The following is a 14,799-nucleotide window of genomic DNA, read 5'->3' as shown; positions in this document are numbered from 1 at the left end:
AGCTTGTGGTTCCATTATACTAAAGTGCAGACTTGAGGGTTAGTTGCGTTCTGGACTTGGCCTGATGTTAGAGCTGGGGTGAAGGCTGGAGCTGGAGTGAAGCTTAGGGGTGGTTGAAATTGTGAATGAGGTTGAGGTCAGATTTGAGGTTGGGATGAGAGTTAAGGAGGGGATTAGGGTTAGAATTACAGCTAGCACTGATGCTAGGGTTTATGGCTGGGATTTGTCCCGTGATAAGGAATAAGGTTTTGGTTTCATGTACAGCTGTGCTTGGGAATACAGCTGGGGCTAAATCAAAGGCTGGGTTAAGATTGATTTAGGAGCGGGGTTACGGTCGGGTTGGAGATGAGTTTAAGATTCAAGTTAAAGTAGGCTGTGTTTAGGGTTAAAACATGGGTTAAAGGTACGTGAGCAGGGGGACTCGAAGAGATCAAAGATCAGGTTTTATTTCTGATGTAGAAAGACCTCGCCTCCATCTGCTAAATGCAGGTTTGGCTAGAATTTTCAACCTTCAGCTCAGGGAGCATACCAGTGGCGCATGTCGATTGGGGTCCCAAGACTTTGGGGAGGGATCCAAATGGGCATGAGCCCGTAGGAAGGGTTTGAGGCAACATAATCCCATAACAAATGGACCCTCTGAAGTCCTGCTCCACTGCTAAAGCTCACCACCTGGTCAAGCTCCAGGAAAGGCACTTGGGGAGGGGATGCAGGGAGCTACTGGCAGTGAGTGGGGCTCTAATACCAAACTCAACTAGAGGATGGGGGTCCATCAGAGGGAGTCTACTGGGGGCGTGGGGTCTGGTTGTGGAGTCTAGGAGATGGGGGTTGGAGGAAACTGAGGGCCTGCCTACATGCTCCTAGAAGAACATCCACTCCAAGCCTGAAAAGGCAGGGCACCATTGTTGCTCCCCCTTGACCCACTGAGGGTTAATTGCCACCTCTGTGCAATTTGGGGCCTATAAAAGAAGCTGTCAGCCATCCTGCCTTGTGCCTTGAGCCCTGCAGGGTTTTCTGTTTGTTTGTTTTGATTTGGTTTGGTTTTGGTTGGGGGAGGCCACTGGGGTATCAGCTTAGTTCCCATAGCTTAGGACCAGCCCATAGTCCCCTCCCTCTGGGGCCAGCCCACAGCCTGTGTTTCTCTCTGGGCCTCATCTTCAGCGGAGGAAGAGGGCCCCCTCCTAGGAAGCTCCCTAGCCCAACTCCTTTGTCTCCTTTTTCCACACCCAGTCTCCACCCCAAACATCCCATTTCCCTGCCCATTTCCTTTTCAGGCCAGGTAAAGGCCGGGACAGATCCGGGAGACTACTGGGGTTCCCTCTGTGCTCCCAGGGAGAGAGAAGGGAGAGAGAGTGATCAGTTAAGGGGCAGAGACAGAGACAGAAACATGCATGGCATCCAAATGGCCTGTCCAGAGGTCCAGAGAGAGAGAGGCAGAGGAGGCAGGGGGCCCAGGCCAGGATCTGGGACCCTACACACAAATTTCCAAAGGGGACCCTTGCTTTTTCCTGAGAAATCCATGACTCTCCAAGGAAGAATGGCCCCAGTTTGGGTGGTATTTCCTTCTATTCTAAGATAAAAAGAGGAAATCAAAGACAGAGGCCTAGGAAGGAGTGAGCAGAGACAGAGGAGGAAGGAAGAGCAGGCGAAGGACCCAGAGAAGCCCAGAGACTACTTCTGGGATGGGGTGCAGCCCAGCCCCAGGACCTTCAAAGTCCCCTCCACAGCAGCTCTACACAGCCCCTGTAAGTCCTGCCCTCCCCTGCCTGGACTTGCCCGCCCAACTCCTCTCCCTGGGCTCCCTAAGCTCAGGCGCAAGCTCCCCAGTTCCCCTCCCTTGATCCTTTCTGAACTCCCCACACACAGCAAGCAAGCTCCTCAGACTCCTCCCCCAAGTACCCATGTAGAGCCTGGCTTACCCCTTGCAACACTCAGGGAGAAGCCCCCCTGCAGAGGAGACCCCTGAGGAGAGAATGGGAGCAGGAGCTATGAGCACCTGCAGATAGACAACGTCCTAGAAGGCTCAGAGAGGCAGACAGTCACGGAGAGGCCAAGGAGCCATGCAACTGCTATCTTCCCACCCAGCTTACAGTGAAGACTTGGACTTGGAGGTCTGCCAGGTGAGGCCGTGGCTATACGAGGTGGGCGGGGGCTCCAAGTGGCACAGGAGGTGTGATGGGAGCACGTGGCATTCTGACAAGGAAGGGTCAGAGCCAGTAAGAAAGAGATGAGATCCTTGTATGAGGTTACGTTTGAGGATGTGGGTTGGTGTTAGAGACTGAGGCTCAGATCAAGGCTGGCGTGCAAGGGCTTTGGACACAGGCAACCCAGGGACTCCCTGAGCCCCTGCTCAGGCTTCCCAAGCCTCAGTGGCTCCTACTGGTCCACCTGAGAAGAAGGCAGACCCCAGACGGGAGCCTAGATGAGCCCAAACCTCTCCCATGGAGCAATGTGCTGAAGCTGACCCAGACTCACAAGAGCAAGCAGCACAAACATAGTCCCCACCACTAAAAGGAGTGGCCCAAGCTCCCACTATATATGCAAAGCACAAGAGCAAAGGGAGTTGACTGAATGTCATCAGTGAAACTCTTAGGCTAGAAGAAATAGCTTGGAAAGAGTGTGTGAATCCCTCATGACAAACCTGAGAAGGAATGAAGAGATCTTGAAGGTAAAATTGTTTGTTGTCTTCACCTCACCAAGATCAACCACATCCTGCAGAACCTTCATTCATTCGACAAACGGCTGGGCTTTGTGTAGGCCCCGGGGGAAACAGCGATGAAGGAGACTCAGGCTCCATCCTTGCAGAGCACCCCATCTCTGCAAGGGGAAGGGGTCCCTAGCCCACGCCCATGGTGTGATAAGCTACGGTCATATGCGCGAAGCCCCTGACCAGGTGGCAATGATGTTTAAGCAGAGATCTGAAGGATAACCAGTGATGTGCCAGGTGGAGGACTAGGGGCAGAGAGAGGTGGCCAGAGACTATTTCAGTGCTTGGGAAATAAGCCAGGTCCCCGCCAGGCATGGATTGAGAAGAGTGAAGCCAGGAGTGACAGCTGATGGTTATTTTTGGACTGAGGAGGGAAGACACTTGTGAACTCAACCTCTTGGGACCTTCTACCCAGGGCCCTCAGAGCACCTCCCTGGGCTCAGAGCCAGGCCCTTGGGATGGATTAGCCAATTGAGATGGATCATCCTGGACTGTGTGTCTGTCTGTGTGTGGAGAGATGAATTACTCTCCCAGGTCAGCCCCGATGCTCAGAAGTTTCTTAATATTGAGTCAATATATGTATTCCTGTGTGTCCAACGTGTGGATGGATTAATCCACGTCCAATGGGACTTTGACTTTTGAATTTGTAGAAATAAAATTTGCCTTTGGGTTTCACCATCTGGATTACCCCAATACCTATCCACAGAGGGGAACTGGGTCTCCTTTGACCCTCAGGGTGGCCCCAGCCTGCCTTGTCCCCCTGGCTGTTGCCCGGGAAGGTGTGTGGGTGCTGGCAGGCGTCAGAATGAAGCTGGTGCGTGTCTGGATCAGAGCCTTCCCCGCTAAACCCATCCCGACCAGCCCTCGCTCTGCCCTCTGTGTTTGTTTCCTGTTGCCTGGACACAGGATAGAGAAAGGAGCAAGGGGAAGGTGGCGCCAGAGGGGGTGGGGCTCAGAGGCAACACAGCTCTGTCTGCCAGGGCTGGCAGGGACTGAGGAAGTATTACCCAGCAGGACAGCAACAGGCCCAGCCCGAGGAATAAAGCCAAAGACTCTCCACTTCTCCCGGTTTCCTCCCTCCAACAACCCCTCCCTGAAATGCTCAGGAGAGCCCTGTGTTTCCAGAATGACAGGCACTTCCCTGCAGGGTCAGGCTGCACAGCAGCCGTTGTAGGAGATATCGGAAGGGGTGTTATGTAAAAAGAGCCTGGATTAGGCCCACACATGGGACGCACAGGAATACATATATTGACTCAATATTAAGAAACTTCTGAGCATCAGGGCTGACCTGAGGTGGTTTGGTATGAGGTAGTGAGCACCCTGTCTCTCAGGGTGTGCAAGCTCAGGCTGTCCAACCATTTGACAAGTTTACAAAGGAGATTCAAGCACCAAAGGGTTTTTGAGGTCCCTTCCAGCCTGGAGATTCTATGATTTGGTTCTCATCCCCACTAGCCCAGGGACACACAGCCTTTCCCCAGGGGCCATGCAGAAACGAGCTCGTTAGCTCTGGGCAGGCCCCAGGTCCTCTGCTCCCCACTCCCACTCACCCCCTTTAAAGCTATCTAACATCTTAACCCCATTCCTGTCCAGCCTCAAAGTCATCAAAGGTCATTGAGATGATGGCCACCCCTCTCCAAGTAGACATGAGTGAGAATGCAAAAAGAAATGCAGAGCTTGCACCTCTGGGAGAATATCCCAGCTGGGAGGGGTATGAGGTATGGGAGCTATGACAGAGGGAAGGTCCGAGCTATTTAAAGCCAGCCAAACCAAGAACACCTTAACGATGCTGGAAATGAGGACCTTCCAGATAACCCTGGCATGATTTCCCCGGACGTATCTCGGAGCATGGTAAGGGAGGCAGGTCACTGTGGACTGCAGCCCAGGACGGGGAAGAGACCTCTGGTCTGGAGCAGGCTGTGCCCTCTCCCACAGTTCTCCCCCAGGCTCCTACTCTTTGCAAAAGGAGTAGTTAGGAGGGGCAAGAGTGAGAAAACAGAGACTGAGGAACTCTGTTTCTGAGCCCCCGTGGCCTCCGCTCCCAGACTTCTTGTCTGAGACTCCAGCATCTCCGCTCCACCGTCACCTAAATAGCTGCCTCCTGTCCTCACCCTAAAAGCCCTGTCTGTCTTTGAACTCTTACAGCCCCTTTCATCCGAGTCTAATCAAAGTGATTTTACTGAGACCGAGTAATGCCCAGCTGTGATCCAAGTCACAGATGGAGGTTCCAAGGCTTTCAGGGGTAGTAGAGGACATCCCAGGACCCCACTGAGTCAGGGATAGCGTGCCTCAGCCACCAATAAAGGCTGTTGAGTCATGCCCAACTGGAGCTGCTTCTGCAGCAGGTGCAAATGTTCTGAGGCCACCTCCAAGCCACAGCAGAGTGTGGTGTGGGCAACAGGCACGTGTGGGCAGGTAGAGCATAGAGCCAGGGAACATGTGCCTGGGAGGCAGGTGACTGCAGATCTGACTCAGTGTTCCAAAGTGGAGCCCACCCGTGGGATTCTCCAGGCTGGACCAGTCCAGTCTGACATTGCAAGGGCTAGAAGACCCCAAGGGCAGAAGACAGGGAGCTGGGAAGTCCTCCAGGAGCTAATATGTACTTTTATGCACACAATAATGTAAAATTAATATACAAAGGAATCAGATACCTATGGAACAAAGTCAATAATAGCTTGGACACTTAAAAAACCCTTAGATCAACAAAGATAATGCACCAAACTTCACTTCCTACTTATCTTTTGCAGCCTCCCAGACCCCCCTGGGCTGATTCAGTGGCTTGGAGGGGTGCACAGAGCTCATTTCCACCTCTGAGCATGAGGAGGGGAAAGCCGAAACCTCTTTAGCAGAAAGCACCCACACCGAAGGGCCAACCTCTAGCAGCAAGACTGAGCCTGAGGGCCCACTAGAGTCCTCAAAAGAATGCCCATTTCCTCTTTTCTTTGTCTCCAGGCCCCACTCCCTCTCTACAAGCTGAGCTCACACAGTCTCCTGATGACTCTTCCATCTCTATCATGTAGCCTCACCCCATGTCTCCCCCTCAAAGCCAGGGGACCTCTCTGTGATTATCCCTACTGCCACTCCCAGGTGACAGGGGTAGAGAGCTCATAAAAGATGCCCAGATGTAGCTAGCTGGCCACGGATCCCAGCTGCCTTCCTGGCTCTCAAGAGTGTCCTGCTTCTAGGAACTAGATCCCCGCTGATCCAGGCTGGAGTCTGTGGAAGCCTGGGCAGGGCTTCTCAGGAATCCTGAGAAAAGAAATTGAACCTCTCTTCCACTTGATGGGCCAATTCCGAGACGGAGAATTCCTGTTGAGGGTGGAAGGGGCAACCCTGGGGCAGAGCTCTCTGAGATTCTCTCCCAGATCACCTTCACTTGCTCAGAAGTGGCTATGTTCTTCCTTCTCTGAAGCTAGACCTTTATTTATGTAACCTATAACTGCCCTGTGTCCAGGCCCTGTCAAGACAATCTCACTTCTAGGCCTTGAGGTCTCCCAGGCCCCACAGACCTGCATTTTCAACAGCAGCATCTCTGGTCAAATGCTAGCCTTGCCTTCAGTCTGTGAACTTAGCCCATTTTTCTCTGTATGGGCTCAGAAGTGAGCAATGTGAATGGAACCCCCTTTCTCCTTGACCCCATTCCCCACAGGGGACATTTTTTCCAGCCCTGAGATGGATGACGTAGGTGTGGGGCTGGGCAAACTCCAGGTACCCAAGCTCTTTCTGGCTTTCCTGGGAAACAGAATCCCCTGAAATAAGTGGAGACTTGTCCCTTGGTCCCTGCAGGTATCAACTGAATGACAGGTGATAATCGGAGAGAACCCAGATGTGCCAGCTGCAGAAGGGTGCCAGAATCCTCGGTGGCACTCCTCCTTCTTCTAGGAGGGGTATCACATCTTCCCATGACCCCCAGGGGGTCAGCTTCCCTAGCTGGGAGGACTGTAGTTCAGAGCACTGAGCAGGGAAGGTGAGAAAGCCTCCTCCCTACACAGCTGGAGGGGCTGCTCACCTAGTGGGGCGGGGCAACGGTTTCCCTGGCGGGGAAGGCGGAGACAGCGCCTGGGAAAGCTGTGGCTGTCTTGAGAGAGAGGAAGCACAGGAAACAGGGAGAGGAAGCACAGGAAATAGCTTGCTGACTCTCCCTGGGCCTTATGAAAAGAGGACTCTTGCCGGAGGCCCTTGTAACCTGGCGTTGTAAACACCCAGGACGCCCGGGCAGCTGTCCTCTGCCTCCTCTCGTGCGGGAGGCATTGAGGAAGACAAGACTGGGCTCTGGATTTGAGAAATGGAGCAAATCCCTGGGGTGGGGTGGGCAGAGGGACACCATGGTGATGGCAGCTGGATTGGAGCCCTCCCCCACCCCAGGCACACAAAAACCGGGAAGTGGCTCCAGTCCCAAATAGGAGCCTGACAACCGGGGTCCTTCCAAAAAGGTTGAGCCAATTCTAAAGGTACAGGTGATAGGGTGGGCAGCAGCGGGGGGAGGAAGCAGGAGCAGACTGGCACAGGCGAGAGGCTGCTGTGAGGGTGCGACCAGGACTGTCCACCGCCTGTTCACTGAGTGCCCAGGAGGTACCTGGCATGTGGTAAGCACTCAGTATTTGAATAAGTGAATGAATGAAGAACAGTGTGGGGCGAAGTGAGGAAAGTTAAAACAGACAAAAATGGCGGTGGGGCACCCCATCTATGGGAGTGAGGTGGACTGAGGAGAGCCCGGCCATGCGGGGATGGGCAGCTGTGCTTGCGTGAGGAGTGCAGGCCCTGGGCACGCCTCCTGGGGGATGGGGCCCGTGTCTGTTGCAGCAGGGCCTGGGGTTGAAAGGCCCTGGCAGGAGAGGGCCGATACAGGTGGAGTGAGCTCCAGGTTCAAACACCACCCCCTCCACAGATGTGGTCTGAGTCATGGGTGTGAGTGCAGCTGGCCCAGTACCTCCTCCAGCTCCACCCAGCCCAGCCCCGGCCCCAGCCCCTCCGGGAGAGAGCATCTCTAGCTCTGCCTTAATGCCCTGAAATGCCTCCGGACTGGGCGTGGGGGGGAACAGAGACAAGACCATGCTGAAAGTGGACATCCTAGGGGATCACGGAAAGGCCAAGGGACACCAGGACAAAGGGACCTCCTGGCTTAGGAGCGATGTTCATGCGAGAGCATCCTCCCTTTCCCCAAACCTGAGCACCATGCCGTCCTTGCTCGACGCCCCCTCACCCGACACCCCCACACCCTGTTTTGCTCCACCTTCGATACCCTGTAGCAGCCACATCCCCACAGCAAGGAAGCTGAGCTGTTCCTTAGAGAAGTAGAATAGATTTAATCTGTAACTGTGAAACATCTAGGTTAGCAGCAACTATGGACCCCCAGAGACTGGGCAGAATTTGTCCCCGAAGGCATGCCAAGGGCCACGGAGGCCCCCCTCACTTCACGGAGGTAGCCAGCAGGTTAGCTTTGCGCTCGGCTTCGATGCAGTACTTCTCAGGAAGGCCAGTGGCTCTGCAGGGAAACGCCGGGCAGGTGTAAGGGGAGGAAGCAGGCTCCGGGTGGGATTTACAGAACCCTGCTCCCACAGTGCACCCCCCAAACATGTGCATGCCAGGGCTCCAGCAATCCTGCCAGGGAGTTCCCAGACAGCCAGGGAGACCCCACCCCACAACTTCCTGCTGGAGCCTCCCACAGAGGGACAGACTCGAGTAGGGAGAAGGGCCCTCCCTGAGCACCCCTGCCATGGCCCCTCCGCCCAAATCCCACACTTTCCAGCCTGCTATGCTGGCTCTTTGGGGAAGAAGAGAGGACCCGGTGGAGGAGGGGATTCCAGCGCACCTCAGCTCTTCAAGCTTTTTCCTCTTGATCTCATCAATGCGCTCACGCCGCTTCTGGGCCTCCTCTTTGAGGCGCTGGCCCTCCTCGAAGGTGGCGATCCGGCTCTGCACCTGCTTCTGCTGGTTCTCGCGCACCTGGCGCCGGAGCTCGTTGGCATGCTGTAAGTGCCCTGTGGCCTTTTTCTCCTCCTCCAGCCGCTCCTTCTCAATCTGCTGCCTTTGAGCCCTGGTGGGGAGGACACGAGGGGTGGAAAGGGCTAGGCGGAGCTGGCCCAGCCGAGGAAAGGTGCTGGGGGAGCCTCTTGGGTGGGCTCCTCCAGTGAACACGCTTCAGAGACCACAGCCCTCCAGGCTCCGGCCCTCTTCTGCCGCTGGAAGGTCAGCGCCAAAGACTGCCACCCTGCATGATCCCTTTCCCACCCAGCCAGACCAGCTTCATGGGCAAGCAACTGTGTGTCATGCTTCGAAGGGCCCCAGGCTTGATTTCATGCTCCGCAATCACTGTTTTGAAATTCTTAATATTTTTGAACAAGAGCCTCCACCACGTTCTTATTTTTCACTGGGCCCTGCAAATTGTGTAGCTGGCACTACACCCAGGGTTTCACCCCCTGGGAGCTATCGTTCCTACTCTTCCCTCATAACAATGCATAACTCCTCTCCAGCTTATTGTAAAATATCTCCTTCCCTCCCTCCCTTCCTCCTTCCCTCTCTTCCATCCTTCTTTCCTTCCTTCCTTCCTTCCTTTTCTCACTAACAATAATGATAACATTAACAAAACCAACAAAGGGATGCTTGGAAAGTTAAAAGACGTGGCCACGTCTGGAATCCTAGCTCTACCTTGGTTGGAGGTAGAAGGAAGGAGCTCAGCCTGATATCTCTCAGTTCTCTTATTGATCTATCTTTCCAAATTCCTCTTAGAAACCTCTTCCACAAAAATACTTCATGGACCCTGACGTCAGGGAGAAAATTGCTACTGGCAACCAGATAGACTCAGAAAAAACTCAAACGAGATGCATTCACATCTCAGAGGAAATGCAGTTATAGGCCATCTTGAGCTAACATCTAATTTCTTTCTCAGCATGATCAAAAACAAAAACAAAATGTAAAATCATCTTAGGCAGGAATCGTTCACCTGCTCTCCTACCCTAGGCTCACTCATACCCCAATAAAGGTACCAAAAACACTGCTTCACTTCCTCATTTCCTTCTAGCCTTCTTCCAACATCCACCATACATGGGGTATCCTCTCAACTCCCAGCAACTTCCACCATGCAAACATCTCCTAAAATTCTACCCCTGCTCCAGAGCCTGCCCAGTTTATGAAATGAAAACTGCTGGCTTCCTTGTCCCTCTGTATTTAGACACCAAATCTCTACTGCTCAGCTACGTCTATGAGAGCAGGAAGACTCTTCTCTTCACCTTGCCATGTTTTTCCTATGTGTAGATCAGTTCTCTATTGTTTCACATTCTTCTGAGTGGAGGGGTAGGTGTGGAAAAGGGGGCTCTATGTGTGCAAGTAGAAAGCTCCTGGGGTGGTAGGCAGGTGAAACTCCAAATGGGGAAGAACCTCATTCCACAGGGCTAGGGCAGTGATCATGGGTATATTAGAATTATCTAAGGGCTTCCAAAAACTACTGATGCCTGCCCGGGCCTCACCTCAGGCCATTTAAATCACAGTTGTGGAGCTGGAGCCTGGGCATCAGTGTTTCCTGAAAGTTCCCAGGCATTTCTAAGAACCACTGGGTAGGATAGGTCAACTATCTCTGCTTATTCAACAAGCATCCCTCTGTTCAGAAACAGGATGTCCACATATAAGCCACACAGGAGGCTATGCTTTTGAAGTAGAAAACGCTAGATTGCTGGCTGTGGTAGAGATGTTCCCAGCATGAAGACATTTACCATGGTGGTCACATGACCCTAGAGACACTAGGTCTAGATGCAAACCTAGAACAACCGGTGAAGTTGAACTTCTCCAAAGGGGTTGATCTAGCTTTAATAACTGGCTTCAGGAAAACAGAGAAAAGGAGAGACAAATGAGTCGATAGCAAAACTAGGACTTTCATTTCATTCCACTAGAGTATCTATTAGTGCCTGTTAAAGGCAACAGATGTCCAAGGGCATGGAGGCCAGGGAGCAGCAGGAAGACAGTATGGAGCCCAAGGGCAGGATCTTTGGGGGAATCTAGGAAGCTACCTTCTCCTCCAGGTATCCAATGACCATGGCACCACCCCGAGGGCGGGGAAAGCTACAGAGCCAGTGGGGATAGGCTGGGGCCCACAGTCCAATAAAAGGTAAAAAATGTGGCTCTGGCGAGGATGAAAGTTCCTGCAGATCAGCTCTGCCTCTGGCTGGGGGCTGAGTAGCCTTGTCTGGCATGCAACTAACTGATGCATTACCAAGAAGAAAGACCTAGAGCATGTAGACCAAGAAAGCTGGGCTGCACTGTTCAATCTCTATCTGAGCATAATTCTATAATTTTATATCCCTCTCCCACCAATTCAAATTTTGTTTGGTTTGTTTCCTTTTGAAAAATTTTGATCTTGTATAGAAACTGAACCGGGGCAAAAAGGGACTCATTACCACTTAGGCCAGGAGAACACTTCCAGGTCTGGTCATGGCAGATCTGACTGGTAGAAAATAGAGAAGAGGGGGAAACCAATGGCAGCTGCTCTGAGGGTGGGGCAGAACAGTGAGAGATGTGAATGCTTAGCTTCCACTTATGCTGGAATTATCATTGAGCAAAAAGAGAGAACTGTAGTAAAAGGGTAAAGAGCTGCCAAGGAGGAAAGATGGATTAAAAAGGTGAGGTCCATCCAAACATGAATTTCTAACATCCTTCCTTTGGAATGGGCAAGAGTAGTGTTTTATTAATTTCTAATTCCCCCATGGCACAGAGCCCTGAATTTATGTGCTTAATACATATTTTTCAAATGAATGGCAAAGAGCTCCCTTAAAGTCCTGCCCCAGTGATTCACAACCCTTGGTGTCTGAAGTTCTTCTTTCTAACTTTCCTAAACCTCTCATGCTGCACTTTCATCCCTAATTTGCAAAGGGACATGGGACATGGGAAGGAGAAGGAACCAGATTTATACCTTTATTTATACCTTTACTGCTATAGGGTTAATAATCCCAATAATCTCTAATTCCTTAAACACTTCCAGGTGCTATTTTCCAATTCTCTAATCATAAAATACGTGGTTCGAGTGGCTTTGAAATATTTTAACCAACCATCTAGTAGAATGATCCCACCAACCCAGTCAAGAAGGGTGAGCATCTCTCCATTAGCATGCCAGAAAGCTTCTCTCTCTCTGATATGAACCATCCCTGCTATAGTACAAGGAAAGGAAGCCAAAGTTCCCAGGCCTGTCTTACTGAAGAATCCTCTCGAACTCATCCCGGTCCCGTTGCACCTGAACAGCCAGAGTGTGCTCCTTGAAAGCCACCTGTTCCAGCCGACTTTTCTGCAGTTTGGCCTCTGTTTCCATCTTCTTCTGTGCATTTTCCTTTTCTTTTCTGCGCCACTCTCTGTCTGCAACCTCCTGGTTGCGCTTGGCCCGCAAGGCATCCTGGGAAAGCGGGGTGGACCAGTGAGGGCACAAGATAACCTCGGATGCAGGCCAGGTGCCTTCAGGAAGACACCTGCTTACAGACTCTGACACAGTCTGCTCTGAGAAGCACCATGAGTTTCTCTGGCAGCAAGTTATTCTAGGAAAGAATAAATGGAATCCCATCATAGAACTTCTGGGTCAGAGGATACCCTGAGGGGTCGTCTTGTCTTCCCAGCCCACTCATCCCAGTTCTTTCCCTGTACCTCAAACACTTCTTAGGCAGTCCTGCAATTGCTTCTAATTTTAAAAACTGCTAATGATGGAGATGCCACAGTTTCCTCCGGTGACACATTTCGTTGGTTAGTTAAGGTTGAAAGTTCTTCTTTAGTTAGGAGTCAGAAACATTCTCTTGAACCTTAAGCACGTAATGCACTGCTCAATCCTTGCTGCCACAGGCCCTGGGATCAGGCCCTCCCCTCCCTTCTCAAACCAGTGAAGTCTAGATAACTTGCCTGCTCTCCACTGTATCTCCACCCTGGAGGCCATTTCATAGGCTTTCAAAGGAACAGTCAAGGGAATGGCAGAGGCAGAGGGAATCCGAAACTAAGCAGGTACCTGTTCTGCCTGGTAGTCCTGGGCTTTCTCCTGCATGGCCCTCAGGCGGGTGATCTCCTTCTCTTTCTCTCTCCGGATTCTCTCCTGCTCAGCCTCAAACTCTGCTTCTCGAGCCTGCCGGAAGTAAAGACCTTGTAGAATAGTTTACATTGATCCAGGCTTGCAGGGAGAAACAAAACCCCTGCCACAGACTTTCCAATATTTCCCCTCCGACTTCCTGACTCCTTTTGAAATAGGGCAAAATGAATTTAGCAATGCATGAACATAAAAACAATTAGCATTTGTAAAATGATTCGTTGCTAACAAAATGCCTTCCCATGTATTATCGACCTCACAACATCTCATGAGACAGATAATATACATGAGGAAACTGAGGTTCACAGAGGTCCAGGGTCCTGCCCAAGATCCCCCAGCCAGGAAACTCCCTAACAGGATTTGAACACAGGGATCCTGAGCCCAGCTTTCATTCTCCTTCCACTGCATCACAGACAGTTTTTAAGTTGCAAGGCCACTGGGCCACGTAATAACTGTGGCTCCCTGCCTGTCTTGTAAAGTACAGCAGACGGAGGTTATCGCATTGGTCCCTGGCCAAACGGCCAGCCCTGCCTTGGGCAGTCCCACAGGGGCTAACAGATGCCTAAATAGTGAACCATCAAAATTAGCTCCATTTCCACTTCTCTGAAAGAACAGGCATATCCCTAAAAGCTTCCCAAACCCAGCTTCCCAACGGCCATTCTTAAGCAGTCATAAAACTAACAATGCAGGTTGGGTGGAAATGTGATCTTTCCATAAAGAACCTTCCTTGGCCCCCATTCTACCTGCTCTGATTTCTGTGAAGCCCAGCGAGTTGCCTGCTTGTGTGTTGTGCACAGCTATATGTCAAGCTGCTTCCTCTGTCCACCTGGCCCTAGATGGCACAGCAGGGAACTCTGGATGCTTCTACAACCAATCTCTGCCTGTAACTCTGAAGGGGGCACCCCTGGCTGCAAGAGCAGATACCACCATGAGGTCAGAGAAGGGCTTGTGGTATACCTAGATACTTCCAGTGGACTGTGGACACACCCAAGTGTCTGATCCCTTGGCCAGCCTCCAGCTTCTCCCAGCTCCATCCTGACAGTGTCCTTGTATGAAGACAAGACATATTCCTCTCCTGCTTAGAAGTCCATGGTAATTCCTCATCATTCCACCCTTCCTCAGCTCTGCTCAAGATATAGGACACCCCCAGCAACTGCTCTCAGCTTTCCATCACTTCACCACACTCATTTCTTACCATGACCACAACACTGTCTACTGCAGCCAGCAAATCTGTTCCTAACTCCTACACATAATTAGCTCATTAGCACCACCTTCACCCTTTTGGGGAAATAGTGGTTGAGTTCGAACAATGTACATGACATTATTCTAGGTACTTTCAGCCTAGTCTCATAGTGCAGAGGTCCCCAACCTTTTTGGCACTAGGGACTGGTTTCATGGAAGACAATTTTTCCATGGAGGGCTTGGGGGTGAGTTGGTGGGTGCAGAGCTCAGGCGGTGATGCGAGTGATGGGGAGTGGCTGTAAGTACAGATGAGGCTTCACTTACTCGCCTGCTGCTCACCTCCTGCTGTGCAGCTCCCCGGGTCCTAAGTTTCACAGAAGACAATTTTTCCACAGATGTGGCGGGGAAGGGGGCGGGGGAGCTCTACGGCCCAGTCCCTAACAGGCCACAGACTAGTACTTGTCCACGGCCCGGGGCTTGGGGAATGCAGTGATAGTGGACACACTGAAGCATTCCACATGTTTTCAATCAATCAATGACTACTTCACAGGATTGTTGTAACGATTAAGTAACACATGGAAAACACTTAGCACAGAGCCTGTGCACAGACTGCTCAATAAACAATAGTTATATTACAATATAACAATAGTCATTATGTAGGAACCATCTCTGTCCCCAATCCTGTGATCTTGTTCTATTGCCTGCACATCCCCAGTACCCAACAAGAATACTAAAGCCCACAAACATTGCTGAGCTGGTTTGTATTAGGAATAAATAGGTATAATAAATAAAGATGCCTTTTAAAATTATACACACACACACACACACACACACCCTTCATTACAACTACTGTAGAGGGGCATAGAGA

The 14,799-nt window shown here is 51.5% G+C and overlaps 1 protein-coding gene across 1 annotated transcript in view; it reads right to left on the bottom strand.

The window, feature by feature from the left end:
* Positions 1-8,110: 8,110 nt before the first annotated feature.
* CFAP45 (cilia and flagella associated protein 45) overlaps positions 8,111-14,799 on the bottom strand; it is a 22,676-nt gene continuing 15,987 nt past the window's right edge. The window contains exons 7-10 of the mRNA XM_012661848.1: positions 12,675-12,805; positions 11,884-12,077; positions 8,514-8,738; positions 8,111-8,186 (exon numbers count right to left, since the gene is read on the bottom strand). Of these exons, the coding sequence (XP_012517302.1) occupies positions 8,111-8,186; positions 8,514-8,738; positions 11,884-12,077; positions 12,675-12,805 (626 nt within the window). The remainder of the gene's footprint in view (positions 8,187-8,513; positions 8,739-11,883; positions 12,078-12,674; positions 12,806-14,799) is intronic.

The sequence above is a fragment of the Propithecus coquereli genome, unplaced genomic scaffold, assembly GCF_000956105.1.
Source record: "Propithecus coquereli isolate 6110/MARCELLA unplaced genomic scaffold, Pcoq_1.0 Scaffold74, whole genome shotgun sequence".
Taxonomy (NCBI): Eukaryota; Metazoa; Chordata; class Mammalia; order Primates; family Indriidae; genus Propithecus; species Propithecus coquereli.
Note: the sequence above shows the minus strand (reverse complement) of the source record. Positions and strands in the feature narration are given on the sequence as shown.